Source organism: Microtus oregoni, unplaced genomic scaffold (assembly GCF_018167655.1).
Source record: "Microtus oregoni isolate MIOR12 unplaced genomic scaffold, Mior012 000011F_ref0000422, whole genome shotgun sequence".
In the NCBI taxonomy this organism is placed as follows: Eukaryota; Metazoa; Chordata; class Mammalia; order Rodentia; family Cricetidae; genus Microtus; species Microtus oregoni.
The window spans coordinates 51,816,716-51,832,536 of NW_024543070.1; the positions used below are offsets into that span (position 1 = coordinate 51,816,716).

At 46.6% G+C, this 15,821-nt stretch overlaps 1 protein-coding gene across 1 annotated transcript; it reads left to right on the forward strand.

The window, feature by feature from the left end:
• Nucleotides 1-13,449: 13,449 nt before the first annotated feature.
• On the forward strand, nucleotides 13,450-13,850 carry LOC121453624 (60S ribosomal protein L35a-like). Its single transcript, XM_041660517.1, has one exon. It carries the CDS (start codon nucleotides 13,494-13,496, stop codon nucleotides 13,824-13,826), a length of 333 nt encoding a protein of 110 aa, XP_041516451.1. The 5' UTR covers nucleotides 13,450-13,493; the 3' UTR covers nucleotides 13,827-13,850.
• The last annotated feature ends 1,971 nt before the right edge of the window (nucleotides 13,851-15,821 follow it).

The following is a 15,821-nucleotide window of genomic DNA, read 5'->3' on the forward strand; positions in this document are numbered from 1 at the left end:
GGCTTCGGGATTCATGTGGTTCTCTGCAGGGAAGATGCCAATGCGCTCACTGTGTATCCAGAGGAAAGTGAAGTCTGGCTTGGTGAGCTGGAGACAAAAGACAGGTGAAGGCCCGCGAGTCCATTCAGCCTCGATACCTATCCGGTGCCAACCTGAGCACTAAGGATTCAGATGTGAAGATCAATAGTCTCCATCTCAGGAGCTCCTGGGCTGGCACAGAAATGGTTATAATTCAGTGTGGTCATGGTTGTGATGGCTAATTTTGGTTGTCAACCTGACCACATCTGTAATCCATTAAAACCCAAGCAGCTGGGCACACCTGTGAGGGGGTTTCTTGACTGGATTTGTTTGAGCTGGCAAGACCCACCCTAAGTATGAGTTACATGTTCTGGTTGCAGCCACACATAAAAAGATATGGAAGATGGAAGCTCTTCCTTCCTTCCTTCCTTCCTTCCTTCCTTCTCCTTTTTTTTTTAACATACAACTGTACATTTTGTGTTGTGTACTGTCTTGCTACACAGTGCCAACGATTGGTCCTCACATATCACAGCTCAGATTTGAGACTTCTGCTCGTTATGAATTTTTATGGTACAGGCAAAGTTTTATGCTCTTAAATGAGATGATTTAATTACAGAGAACAAAGATTTCAATGTTTTCTAATATTTCTCAGCATGTAAGCATCATATTAGTCTATCTTTGAATTATATGTGTTAGAACATTTTATTTTAAAAATCGCTATTGACTTTCTCACTTATTTCATTAAAAATCAATAAATGAATTTTTTTTTTTTTTTTTGGTTTTTCGAGACAGGGTTTCCCTGTGGCTTTGGAGCCTGTCCTGGAACTAGCTCTGTAGACCAGGCTGGTCTCGAACTCACAGAGATCCACCTGCCTCTGCCTCCCGAGTGCTGGGATTAAAGGCGTGCGCCACCATCGCCCGGCTCAATAAATGAATTTTGACTTTGAATTAGAATAGAGTTTACAACAATTTCTAAATGTATTTTGGTCATTTTGTACTGAGTATGTGAAATGATGCTCTCAGTATTGACCATTTTAAATGAAAATATCAACTCTGTAAAAAATGGAAAATAGCCTACAATTTCAGCTAATATTTTATTCTTTATACAAAATAAACAGTGCAATGGTATGAAAATTCGCTTTAGTCTCTCTCTCTCGACAGGGTTTCTCTGTTTAGCCTTGGCTGTCCTAGAACTTGGCTCTTTAGAACAGGCTGTCCTTGAACTCACAGAGATGCACCTGTCTCTGCCTCCAAGTACTAAGATTAAAGGTGTGCACCACCACCACCTGGCCTTGCTTTAGTTTTTAATAAATGATAACATATGTATGCAAAAAAAATTTAAAATAAATTTTTTGGGGTTTAGTGGGTTTGAGCTCTTCCAGAGGACCCAGGTTCAAATCCCAGCACCTACACGACAGCTCACAATTATCTATTCCTACAGTTCCAGGGATCCAATGCCATCCTCAGGCCTCCTCAGGCACCAGGCACAGGAATACACCAAAAAACGCCTCCCAACATTAAAAAAACGCTCTTAGCTGGGTGTCATGACTCACACCTTTAATCACAGTGTTTGGGAGGCAGGCCAGTCATCGCTACATAATAAATAAATACATACATAAATAAATTTGTTTTATTTTTAGTGTTTTATATTTGTATTCCTATTTTATATAGTTATATGCCCATTGTGGTAGTTTGAATGTAATTGGCCCCCATAATCTCATAGGGAGTGGCACTATTAGGAGGTGTGGCTTTGTTGGAATGGGTATGGCCTTGTTGGAAGAAGTGTGTCACTGTGGGGGCGGGCTTTGAGGTTTCCTGTGCTCAGGATACCACTCAGTGTCAGTCCACTTCCTGTTGCCTGCAAGATGTAGGACACTCAGCTGTTCCTCCAATACCACACCTGCTTGCATGCTGCCATGCTCCCCATCATGATGATAATGGACTGAACCTCTGAAACTGTGAGCCATCCCAATTAAACGTTTGCTTTATAAGAGTTGCCGTGGTCATGGTGCCTCTTCACAGGGATAGAAACCATAAGACACCCATGGTCTTATAACATTTTTCTGGCCCTAACAGTAAGAAGCCCCTGTGTAATACATCCTGTTCCTGGGCTACCTGTTCATTTGCAGACTCTGGGCGCTCCCTATGTGGCTCACAGCGAGGGAGGTCCGGAATGAGATTTGTGCACTGGGGCTCTGTGAGCCCTATCGGTGTCTGGACATCCTCAGGCGTGCAACCCTGACTCGACTTGTAATTCGTTGTAATCATTTGGCTTGTTTGGCTTGAAAGCACCTGGGCTGCAATGCCACATGGCGTCAGGATTTTGTTTTGCAAACTCCAGCATCCCTAAGTAGGGGCTTTTCCACCCGTGAGGGGTGAATGTTCTCCGATGTGTTCAACCCTGGGGCTCTCACACAACACCGAAGGCACCCCCTCTGTAAAACTCTCTGCTCCAGCCCAGCTTCTCTCTGGCAGAAGGGGAGGAGGGGTGACGGAGAAGCACTTTTGGCTGGCTGTGAAGGGGCCAGTGATTGAGCTAAGGGGTCAGCTTGAGTGCCTTGCTGGTCTTTAAGCAGTCGGAAGTTCTGTGTTAGAAAGACCACCTGGGGTATTGCAGAGACTCGCAGATCAGAAGGAAGAAATGCTGGAGGCTGCTGCAGAGCGTGCAGCTCAGAGAAGCTGCTGAAGAGGCTTAGACCCCGCTGTTAGGTCTGGCCCCGGAGTTTTACAGTGGAACTTGAAAAGGAAATGTTTACTTCAGCTGAGGGAGGGAGAGGAAGGAGGAGAAGGGATTGAAGGAAACAGGGGATGGAGATGGAAATATCCTCTTTAAGGGCCTGCCCCGGTGAACTACTTCTTCCGACTAGGCTCCGCCTCCTAATTTTCACCGCTGTCTAATCTCACCATCAGCTAGTAACCGAGTCTCCAAGTTTAAATCCCCAGCACTGTCCAGGAAACGTTGCTGCTGCTGTGCAAGGACACAGCTCCAGCATGAAGACAAATTACACTGCAGATCTTTCCACACATATGCAGCCTTGGCCTTCTCCCTAACCTTTGGGAGCCTCAGGTTCCTCCTCTGTAAACAAGATTCTACCTAGTTTCAAAGAAAGTTGTAAGAATTCTGGGTTGCTGTGACTGCTGAGCAGGTCCTACAGGCAAGCGTCCAGCAGCAGGAGGCTGTTTTGTTATCTTATTGGTACCCCTGGGGAGGATGTAGCAGAGTCCAAGGAGAAAGGGACCTAGGCTAGAGGCTGAAGGAGAACAGGGGATGTGGTTTTCCAGTTCAAAGCTCAGGGATCCTCCCTCGGGTCTGTTGGGTTCCCGTGTGACCGCTAGAGGGCAGCAGAGGCAAGGCGGAAACTGCTCCAGGGTGCAGTGGGGCTGTCTATGCTTTCAGCCTTTATTCCCTGTCGTGGAGCTTTGTCTGGACTGTGCACCTGCCTCGGATAGCCCAGCCTTTTTTTTCCCGCTGTGCACGTACTGTTGCTTTTGGAAAACACTCAGAGTTCCCGCTTGCCTTACGCCAGGGGTCAGCAGCAGGTGAAGTGTGCGTTTTAATTTTGGAAGACAGACTGTATGGAAAGCGGGCCTGCTCCCTGCAGCTCTGCCAACTACTTGCGGGTCTGCTCCATCTTGCACCCTCCCTGCTTCCCAGCTCTTCCCTGCACTCTTTGATCTTGTGTGTAGCGTATTAAAGTAAGCCACTGATCCTTAATCCATTTTGAAGGCTGCCCCGGAGCAGCGTTTCTAGGGGCCCACTCAACAACTGACTGGAACATTTCAGAGATGGTTTTCCTTCCAAGGTCATGAAGTGTGAGGAGGGGAAGAAAGACTACAGAAGTACCTTCATAGGTTCTGGAGCTACAGCTCATACCAAGCACAGTATATTGATTTATCCTGTAACACCCACAAGAAGTGCCCGGGCAGATAGTTCTGTGGGTAAAGTGCTTGCCATGCAATAGCAAAGACTCCTGTTTGTTCGGTTTGTTCCCCAGAATACGTGGAAAAAAGCCCAGCGTGGTTGTATTTAGTGCCCTGGAGGCAGAGACAGGTGGACCCCCTGGGTTCACTGACCAGCCAACCAAATCTGCATACTTGAGGCCATTAAGAGGGACCCTTTCTCCAGGCCATGATGGAGCAAGCCTGGCAGATCTCTGTGAGTTCCAGGCCAGCCTGGTCTAAGGAGCACAGGTTCCAGAGCTACAGAAAAACCCTGTCTAAGAGAGGGCAACTTGTCTGGAAAAACAACGTGGATAGGACCCAAGGAACCACACCGGGGTTGATCTCCAGACCCCATATCTGTAGACAGCCTCACATAGAGATGCGCACCCCTCTGCAAGGTGCTCTGAAAACCCCACCTGTGAGTTTTACATATTATCTCTTCCAGCCCCAAAGAAAGTGGGGCTTGAGGGATTGTATTAGTTAATTTTTTTATGGCTGAAACCAAATGCACAGAAAAAAAAAAGAGAGAGAAAAAGCATAACTTAGAGACTTCTTATTGGGTTTATCTTTAGCTCATGGCTTGTGGGTGCAGCCCATGGATGCACCGGCGTGGATGGCGGCCAGAGAATGTGGCAGCTGATTACAGTGCCCACAGACAAGAAGTGGAGGGTGTTGAGTGCTGGTGTTCATCTGGCCTTCTCCCTTTCCCTCTTTAGTTGGGCTGTGACTCCCCCCCCCAGCCCACAGGATGGCGCCCCCACATTAAAAGTACATTAAATTTTTTTCCAAGAATTTCTTTTATATATATATTATATTATTTTTTATTTTATGTGCATTGGTGTTTTGCCTGCATGAGGGTGTCAGGGCCCCTGGAATTGGAGTTACAGACAGCTGTGAGCCGCCATGTGAGTGCTGGGAATTGAACCTGATTTCTCTAAAAGAGCAGTCAGTGCCCTTAACCACTGAGTCAGCCCTGAGCTCCTTAAAGGTACAGCGTACTTTCTCAGTTACCCCTCACACAGGTACCCAGAGAGTCTCCTTGGTGATTGTAAATGAAGTCAAGTTGACAGTCAAGACTGATAGGAAGCTATAGTAAGATGTATAGGGCCCAAAGATGGTCCAAGCAGGTATTCCAACCAGCGTGCCTGACTCCAAAGTTTCAGCTTTTTCCTTTTTAAAGTATTGGGACTCGTCCATTTCACTTCTATTGAGACTCTTCCCAGAGCGAGTATATGGACACTAACCGTTAGGAAGGAGAAAGCCAGGGCTATCGCCAAACATACCTCCCACTTCTTGGGAACTCTGGGTCCCACAGTGTGGGTGGGTGTCACTTAAAAGCATGGATCCAACATTGGATTGCTTGGGTTTGAACCCTGGGTCATCCACCAGAGACACCCCTACCCCACTTCTCTCTGAGGTGTTTTTATTTGTTTTTTGTTGTTACCAGTTTAACAGAGAAGATCCAATTTGAATGTAGGTGGGGCCATCTTGTGGACTGGGATCACCCTGCCTGAAAAGGGAGAGGCCAGTTGGGAGCCAGCACTCATTCCCCTCTGCTTCTTGTCCATGGCTGAACTGTGACTAGCTTCCTCATACGCCAGCCATCATGGTTGTACAGCCGTCTCCATCAGGGTAGTAGACCTTTGATTCTGAGCTTCTGTTCCTCTGTAGGGAGGAACCAGGCACTTGACACACAAGGGATCTCCCTTCGGACTCTGTCCTCAGGACTCACTGCTGTTTCAGTTCGGCATTCCACATCTGTGTCAAATTTGAGGGCAGTTTGTAGGAGGAAAGAGTACTTTGGCTCATGGCTTCAGAGGTTTCTGTCCATGGTCATGCTGAGTCTATTTCTGGGCCTGAGGTGACACAGAACAACATGGCAGAGGTCGAGGACTGAGTTGTCCACCTCCTGGTGACGAGGAATGGCCCTACAACTCAGTATAACCTTCAAAAACTTGCCCCAGTGACTGAATCCTGACCGGGCTCTGCCTCCTATTCCACCTTTCCACCATCTCCCACCATACCACCAGCTTGGGACCAAGCTGTCAAAACATGAGCCTATGGGAATATTTCCAAACCATAACAGCTGAAGCCAAACATGGGTGCTGATCAGTGTTCATGGAAGTCCTGTGTATGTCGATGGTTAGGTTTTGTCAACTTGATGCAAGCCTAGACATACCTGGCAGAGGGAATGCCAGTCGAGGAAATCCCCTCATAAGGTTGGCCTGTGGACAAATCTGTGGGGCATTTTCTTGATTAATGATTGAATTGGGAGGACCCAGCCCACTGTGAGTGGTGCTCTCTGGATTGGGACTCAGTTCTACTATTTATCACCTGGGACTTTTCACCTACCATCCGAGTCTCAGTGTCCCAGTTGCAAGGTGAGAATGATCACTCTCGTTGCCAGCTTAAGGCAGCATGAAAACACATCGCAGAGGGCCTGATCTCTGGGAGGCATCACTTTTGTCATTTGTTGTGGCACAAACCCCAACATCTCTGAATCATTGTGTGATCAGCAGCTACCAACAGACACGGCAGCCATCATAGGCAGACGTCAGTGGTGCTTGGTTCAGAACCTAAGCCTGCCCTTATCAGTTCCATCATTTTTCTTCTTTGAAATGAAGATTGTCACTCCTGCCTCACAGTGCTGTTAGGAGAAGGTGATGAGGTGATGTCTATCTGGGACCTGCATGTGTGCCCCATAGCCCTTGCTGGGCACATCCGGACTCCGGACAGTAACTAGTAATGGATGGGTTTTAGCGCAGTATCTAGTCCTGAGCACAACAGAAGTCCAGGTGCCAATATATCAGGGCAGAAACATGCTCTGGGAACAAAACCCAGCCTTTCTGGATAAAGGACACACTTGCCCAGCAACGGTGGGCCTCCGGGGCTTTGATCCTTCGCTCCTTCCCTTTTCCGTGGGGTGGACAGCCCTGTAGTATGTGTCAGTGTTCGGTACCCTCGGGCTCTGTCATCAGCTTGTCTTTTATTGCCACCACAAGGCTTCCCGCCAGCCAGTCATCTGGAGTGTGCTAATTTTTCTCTGTTGCTGGCAGAGATCTGGGATCAGTTTTGTACTAGGACAAATTGTAAGTACGCATACATTGCTCAGTGTGGCCCTTCTTCTCGCCACGTTGTCTTAGGATTGGACAGCTTCAAACTGGTGAACCAGAGTGATTGGGGGAAAACTACGTAATTCAGATGGTTCATTTTATACAGAGGAAATTAGAAATGCTTGTTTACATTGCCAGGGCCTTGCAGGAAACCTGAGAACAGAGATCAGGTCTTCTTAGTCTGAAAGCCTTACTGTTGCCTGGGGTTTTCATCATTCACTCACTCCACCATCTGCTAGTACAAGCTCAGGCTTCATGTGGGGCGTCACGAAAACAGTTGAAGAGATTATCTCTGTTCTTCAAGTTTTAGAAACTCCCTCTTCTTCCCTTTCCCCTCCCTCCCTCCTTCCCTTTCCCTCCCCTCCATCCTTCTGGGTCCTTTCCTCTCTCCCTCAAAACCTTCCTTCTTCTCTCCATCCACCCATTCATTCCCCCACGAACCACCAGTGTCTTTTCAGTCATCTGTTGACCTCACGGTGCACGATCTGCTCCTATTTCCGTCTGTCTACTTCTTCTGTCTCTCCATTAGTACATGTATTTATTGTGTTAGCCAATCATCCAGCTATCATTGTATCTCCAGCCCCAAGTCCTCCCTGGATTGGGGAGATGTGCACATTAAATAACAACCTTTTCTCTTAGGCGTTCACCTTTCACGCGGGGATTTGTAGAGAAAACTGTATTTTAGGATGTGTATGTATATGGGGCTCTTTATACAAGAAGGGGACCTGAGAAGGCTTATTCAACCAGGTGAAAAGAGTTGCTTCTTGGGTGGGAATTCCCAACTGTAATGACCAGAAAGAAACTTCTAGGTTGAGGGAACAATGGGAAAGGCAGAGCATCTGGTGGACTGGGAGGGGGAGGAATTTAATGTCGTCTGATGACTTAGGGAGTGACCTATCTGGTTAATAGTTGAGAAACATTGTCAAAGGAGGACTTGGGAGCCCAGACTTGGAGCCAGAATGCTGCCCTGTGGGTATCTGGGAACCACTGCAGGGCTCTCAGCAGGCTGGGACATAGGTCAGTGAGCATTTAGAAGGATTGCTCCTGGTGGTAGGATGGGAGAGAACCTGGGAGTAGTAGGAGTATTTAAAGCCTGCTCTAATAGCCCCAGGGAGAATTGACGTCACCACATCTTGGCTGTAGAGCTGGGGCCTGGAGGTGGGGTTTTAGAAACTGTGGAGAGAAAGTCAACAGACCTTGAAATGCGACAGACAGGCAGTGCCCTTGGCTTAGAGACCACAGGAGGAAAGGGTTTTTATGGGTGGGAACAATGAACATACTTGGCTTTAGGTACCTGTGGATGCACTGAGGTGGGAACTAGGAGGCAGTTGGTTATAAGACTTGAAGCTTCTGCAGGATGGGGGCGGTGTCTGTAAAGATGCTGAGGTGGAGCAGAGAGGATCATGGGACCCAGAACGGTAGCCGGTGTGGAGGCTGGAGTCTAGAGTCTCTGGGGAGAGCCCTGGTCAGCCATGGTCAGTCTAGAGAAAGGAGTAGAAGGAGGTGTAAAACAGTAAGGGCTTTGATGATTGTATCATAGTTATGTCTGTTGTTGATATTAGAGGGCTGGGTGAAGAGTATTTGTATTATTCAGAGTTCTTGAAAGGAACACAGCTAATGGGATGAATATATAAAGATGGATACTTTTTCTTTTCTTTTTGTTTTTTTGAGACAAAGTTTCTCAGTTGTAGCCTTGGCTGTCTGGAACTCACTCTGTAGACCTGACTGGCCTTGAACTCACCAGGATCCTCCTGTCTCTGCCTCCCCAGGGCTGGGATTAAAGGCATGAGCTACTACCACCTACTGGATATTTTTCTTAACCCATAAACACTTCAACTAAAGCAATATTGTTCTACCTGTTATGTAGCTATTTCCTAAGGTTGGAACATTGTCCGGCAGGGAGACCTGTTGAGATCAGAAAGTAAACAATTCAGGGCTGGAGAGATGGCTCAGAGGTTAAGAGCACTGACTGCTCTTCCAGAGGTCCTGAGTTCAAGTCCCAGCACTGTGGTTGCCCATCTGTAATGAGATCTGGTGCTCTCTTCTGGCCTGCAGGCATACATGGAGGCTGGACACTGTGTATACAATAAAACACTGTGTGTATAATAAATAATAAAGAAAAAGTCATTAGAAAGTAAACAATTCAAAAGTCTCTGAAACTTACCAGATGCACAAGGTCCTTGCTTCCCAAGGTTATATTAGCAGTTAGGACTGCTGAGGAGAGGGAGACTGTGACCGGTTGAGCTTCTTGCACATCATACAGAGGGCTCTAGAGGTGCAGCTTTAATGACTATCATCCATGCTGGGTTGGACTTTCAGTGATGCCGCAGCCTCTGAATTACCTATGTTCTTGTAAGCAACCTCAGTAAACTTACTGGTTTCCAGGGTGGATTTCAGTGCTGGTGTTACCCCGGTCTGTTGTTATTTTCCTCTCTGAGGTGAGACGATGTCTGTTCACTTCATTCTGAGCATAAATGACACCTAACAGAGGCAGACAGAACGACAACAAAAAAAGGGTTGGGAAGGAGCGGTCATATGGCTCCTACAGTAGGATCTGAGACTTGCAACTGAAGTTAATCTGAGTGAGGGAGGCCACAAGGGAAATCCGTGAAGTATGGGGGAGAGCACCTCCTTGCAATGGCAGTCACATGATCCTTGGGATGGGTGACAGGACATGTCACTAAGTCTGAGACATCTGAGAACAAGGCACAGGTATGGCAGAATCCCAGGGTGCCCATCTTCCTTTACTTGATATGGGGTGGCATGCTGCTACCTTCATGAGTGGCATCTACCTCTCGAATGCAGGGAGGCCCCGCCAACATGTGCTATACATTAAAGAATGTGTTAAAGTCTCCAAAACACACACACAGGAGACAGGCTGTAAGCAGGTTGAGGTATCAGGTGTACAAGCCCTGCTTTGGGCAGGCGGGCATGCAGCTGAGGCTCAGCCGTCTTCCCAGAGAGAGCCTGGTTGTATAGAGGAGAAATCACAGTCAGGGAAAGGACACACAACAGCCTCAATGCTTGCTTCTTTTTTTAATTTATTTAATTATTAAAGATTTCTGTCTCTTCCCCACCACCGCCTCCCATTTCACTCCCCTCCCCCAATTAAGTCCCCCCCCCAGACCGAAAAGCAATTAGGGTTCCCTGTCCTGTGGGAAGTCCAAGGAACCCCCACCTCCATCCAGGTCTAGTAAGTTGAGCATCCAAACTGCCTAGGCTCTCAATGCTTGCTTCTAATGGAAAAGGAAATGAAAGAAAAAAGGAGGATGAGGTAGAAGGGTTGGCTTGACTCTTATGACTTGGGACCATAAAGGCAAAGAGAACGTAAATCAGATTAATTTTAAGAGCTGGAAGCAAGGAGGAGTCGGACAGCAAGGAAAAAGGAAGCAAGCTAAAAGTTGTAGAAGATACAGGAAAAGGGAAGCACTTTCCCATTAGTAGAGAGAAAAGGAAAATCCACAATCCAATACACACACGGAGATCCTAAACATTGCCTGATGCAAGAGCCAGGGAGTGCTCTGTCTCAACATAGCTTAAGTTGAGAAAGTCTTTAAACAATAATGAAAGATACTGTCACAGCCTGGCTCAGAAGGCTGTGGGCCATGGGAGCGGATGAGGTCACTCTGAGTGCTGGGCAGTACAGGAACAGCAGCGTAACCACTCAACCCTCTTTGAGATGAAGACTACAACACTAAAGCAATAGGAAGAAAATTAATCTTTGATGGATTGACCCGTAAGAGCCATTAGGGATCCTTGGTTATCACCTGCTGAGGTCCCTGTGAATATCAGGGGTGGGAAGACAATAAAGGAAGGAAGGACAGTTGGTACTGAGAGCCTTGGATCTGAGAGAGGAGGTGCTTGATACTCAGTTTACAGGAGAATTGAAACAGAGCCTAATTCAGCAGGGACCTCAGGAATGGTTTATTTAAGGCTTTGGTGACTTTGCTGACCCTGGTGGTATGCTATTGTCTTTACGAGCTCAGAGAAACTCCGATAGAGCTGAATGGCTTCGATCTAAAAAGTATGCAGGGTTCATAAAGTGTAAAGACAATCGAAGGGCCACAATAAAAATGAAACGGAGAGGCTGGCCTGTCCAAGTGTTCCGAGGCAAACGTGGGAGGTCTGAATAGAGCTGGATTATCTCGAGAAGAAATTCAGCAGAAAGCCAAGTGCTGTGCTACTGACTTCCCGGAAGCTTTTAAACCCTGAGCAACAGTTTATATAAGGAAAGAGTAAACCAGTTCTAGGGATGGGCAATTATCTCCCCCAGAGACTGTGGTGTAAAATATATGGGGGTGGGGAGAGACTGTTCGCCCTCGCCGGGGCCCTTTCGGCAGCCAGGTGTGGCTGATGGAAAGGCTGCCAGAACAAAGGAGCCAGCTCCAGCGGTAGGTGTGGAAGGCCCAGGCCAGCCCTTGGGCCTGAGCCGGATCAAACAGTACAAGCTGGCCCTGCTGACACGGTTAGAGCAAAGGGGCGCACAGCAGTCCTGTGGCAAGGGCAGCTCGCGGGATGAGGAGGGCAAGCAGCTCAAGGAAAATGTCAGTAGATTATAGCGTAGACAGAGCGGAGCCTGGCAACATGCCCCCATACCCAACACTGGTCTTTTGGTGAAAGAATTGGCAAAAGTGGTGTGAATGTTTCATGCTTTTGTTGGGTCTCTCTAGTGTTTGCTTTTTGGTATCCTCTTAGTTGAAGACCAATTGGTACTTACTTGGAATGGAAGATTGTGCCCTTCAGAGATTCTGCCCACTCTCTGTAAAAAAAAAAAACAAAAAAAAAAAACCTTATTACATAACAGTAACCTTTGAATGTCTTACGGATTTATATAAATTTTTTAAAAGGCAGTTTAAAAATCCAGTACAATTTTGAAAAAGGTTATCCCACATGTTTGGGGGGAGAGACACTCTCGAAAGCCTTAAGTCTGTCAAATAAAAAAAAAAATCCCAATGCCAGAGATAGGCTGCCTCCCTATGAGAGGTTGGCTGGAGAGGCCCCAGAAGCCCGATAAGGGGCTGTTGTCAATGCTTTGGTTACATGCTAGAACTAGAGAATAAAACCTTCTTGCTCCAGTTGTTGTAATACATTGGTTACAAGACACAGAAACCAGGGTGGGACTGAACTGAGGCTCTCTCCCTGCTGCTGGCTTTCCTCATGCTGAAGCTACTTCGCAGGGTGTGGGTGGAGAATTTCCAGCACTCCTGCTTGGCTGTGGCCCATGCCAACCAAGACGTGACTCTATCTGCAGTAATGACGTAGACGGTTTTCGATTCAACCAGCAGCTTTCTGTTTGAATTTAAAGTCCGCTCCATAGACTGGGAGCTCAGTTCTAGTACTATAAGCCAGGGGGACCAACCTAGGTCTGGGGAAGTCATAGCCCCCAGGAGGGAAACAATTACCATGCTTTATTAGATGGGCATCATGTGCCTGCCTGTCAAACTGCCTCCTAAGAATTTGCCCCTCTGTCCATCGATCACTGTTGTCGGCTGGTTGTGGAAGGAAACTTCCTTTACAAGTGATGGTGTACCCTAGAGAGGCACGATTGCTTCAGAAATACTTTGGAGTAAATCTATGAAGGAAGCGAAAGACCTCCACACTGAACCCTTTACAACACCCAAGATACTGTAGAAGACACTAGAAGTTGGAAAGGCCTCTCATACTCATAGTTTGGGAGAATTAATGTTGTGGAAATGGCCAACTTACTGAAATGATCTATACACCCAGTACAATCGTCATCAAAATTCCAGTAAGATTTCATGTAGAAATTAAAAAAAAACCCTAAAATTCATATGGAAGCATGAACCATCCCGGGTAGCAAAAGCAATGCTGAGCAAAAGGAATGATGCTGGAGTTAGTGAACAGATACGAAGCCAGACACATAGATCAACTGACTAGAAGGCCTAATACAAGCCACACAGCTACAGCCACCTGAGTTTTGACAAAGACAACAACCACCACAACCATTTGAGAAGACAGCCTCTCCAACAGGGAAATATGGACGCTGAGTATCTACACCTGGCAGTATGCAGCTGAGACCTCCATCTACACAAAAGGCAACTCCAAGTGGATTGAAGACCTCAAGGTTAAGACATGTAGTGGTCAGAGGAAAATACACAGATTGAAGTAGAGACAGCGCGGAAGCAGGTGACCTCCCTGACCACTGCTTCTTTTTCAGACAGGGCAGCACTTGGTCTGTAACTAGGTCTCACAACCTGATCTGCTACACACAGCCCTCCTCCCTCAGCTTCCCAAGTGCCGAGATTAAAGATACACGTAACCATGCCTGGCACTCTTTCATATACATGTTCTGGAGTTTTACAAAAGCTCCAAAGGGGTGGAGGTGAGGACTGTTCGTGCTGCTGTGCTTTGGGGTGCGGTTTTTGGGGCCTGCTGGGAACAGGACTTCTAAAGGACAGTATGTCTGGAAGGCTGTGGTGCAAGGCCACTTTTGCTGGCTATAAGCGAGGTCTCCGGAACCAGAGAGAGCACACGGCTCTCCTTAAAATTGAAGGCGTTTATGCCCGAGATGAAACTGAATTCTACTTGGGCAAGAGATGCGCTTATGTGTATAAAGCAAAGAACAAAACAGTGACACCTGGAGGCAAACCAAACAAAACCAGAGTGATCTGGGGGAAAGTAACTCGGGCCCATGGAAACAGTGGCATGGTCCGGGTCAAATTCCGAAGCAACCTTCCTGCAAAATCCATTGGACACAGAATCCGTGTGATGCTGTACCCATCTCGGATTTAAACCAATGAAAAGTAAATAAATAAAAGTGGATTTGTGCTCTTGTAATAAAAAAAATAAAAATAATAATAATAATAAAAAAAAAAAAGCTCCAAAGGACCAGGAGGAAAATCTTACACAGTCACTGACATGGTTCTGTTTTTTTTTTTTTTTTTTTTTTTTTTTGTGCTTTCTGCTCCTTTGTGTAGTTCTGGATTTCTACGTAAGTATGGTTTTCCTTTACCTGAAGGGCTTCTGTTACCACTTAAAAATATTAATTAGCCAGGCAGTGGTGGTACATGCCTTTAATCCCAGCACTTGGGAGGCAGAGGCAGGTGGATCTCTGTGAGTTCGAGGCCAACCTGGTCTATAAGAGCTGATTCCAGAACAGGCTCCAAAAGCTACAGAGAAACCCTGTCTCAAAAAACATATATATGTATGTATACACACACACATGTGTGAGTATATATATATATATATATATATATACATACACACACATATATTTAATGGGTATGGGTGTTTTGCCTATATGTACATGAGTGCCTGGTGCCCACAGAGTCCAGGATAGGACACCAGATCTCCTGAGACTGGAGCTACGGATGATTGTAAGCTGCCATGTGGGTGCTGGGAACCGAACCCAGGCCCTCTATAAGAGCAGCCAGTGCTCTTCACCACTGAACGGTCTCCAGCCCTTTGCAAACGTTTCCTAGGCCCCCGTGGGTTTGACGGTCACTGCTTTCTTCAGCGCTTGAACATCTTCTCTTTGACTGTAAAAACATCCTCACCATGTAAAAGATTTCCACACTGGCGGTTGTTTGACGGGTCCGTTCCATCATCTTCTCCACCATGTTATTTCCGACATGATGTCTATGCTATTGAAGCTCGCAGGGCCAGGTGCCCTTTTTCTTTGGCTGCCTTTAAGGTATTTGCTAGTTTTGACAAAATGGGCTTGACAAAAATTTTCTTTAGAAAATTTTTTATTGTTTCTTTGAATATTAGCGCTCATCTCCTCCTCGCCTCATGACTTGGGTTGTGTACACAGCAGACTGCCTGTGCCTTGTCTACAAATCTGTGGTGCACGTGGCACCCACTACTTTTTATAAACGCCTCTGTATAGTTTTTAGCTTCAGAAGTCCTTTTTTCCCCTGTTTTTCATTTTTAGCTCAGATAGCTGCCTAACTCTTTGACTATATGGATTATAGTCATTCTAGCTGTTTTAATGCCCTCATTTACTAACTCTGGCATCTGTCAGTTTTCAGTTCCAATTCGTGGCTTATACTCCTTCTTGCGGTTTATTCTTACTCTTTGTATTTCTTGATAGTCTTTGGTTGGATAGCAGATGGGACACATCTTGTTACTGTTGGAAATGTCTGTGTTCCTGTTAATCCCTGCTCTGGAATGAAGTCAAGTTATTTGGAAACAGTTTGATCTTGTTGAGTCCCGCTTCTGTGATTTGTTGGGGGCAGTGTTTTGTCTCTGGGGAATGATTTCCTATAACTCAAGAAAGACCCTCGGGGTGCTCCGTTTGATGCGCCATGAAGTTTTAGCCTCTACTGTCTGACTGGTGGCACCAAGTCCTGTATCTATCCCTGTGAAAATGTCAGAGAGCAATTCCTTCAGCTTTCTCAGACCCAGCGCTCTCCCTGTCTGCACCAGCTCATCTGGCCTGCTTGCTGTGCTGGGAAGCCTTCTGTTGTCTGTTCTCTAATGTGGGGATCCTCGCTGTCTGGGTCTGGCTCCTTGACTTCTGGTATCTGCTGGGATCTGCTTCAGCTCCCCCTGTCTGGGCCGTGGCCTGGAATCTCTCTCAATATTGTTGGGGTAGCCACAGATTTCATCTTGTTTATTTCACGCTTCTCAGAGACCACTGCCCTCTGTAGCCTGATGGTCAGTGTCTTAGAAACTGCTGTTTTATGCCTCTTAACAGCTTCTTTGGTGTTTTTAATAAGTAGATACGCAAACAAAAAGATCCGCTGATTCCTGTTTCTAAGGGTTAATGAAGCCATCTTAGAGTAA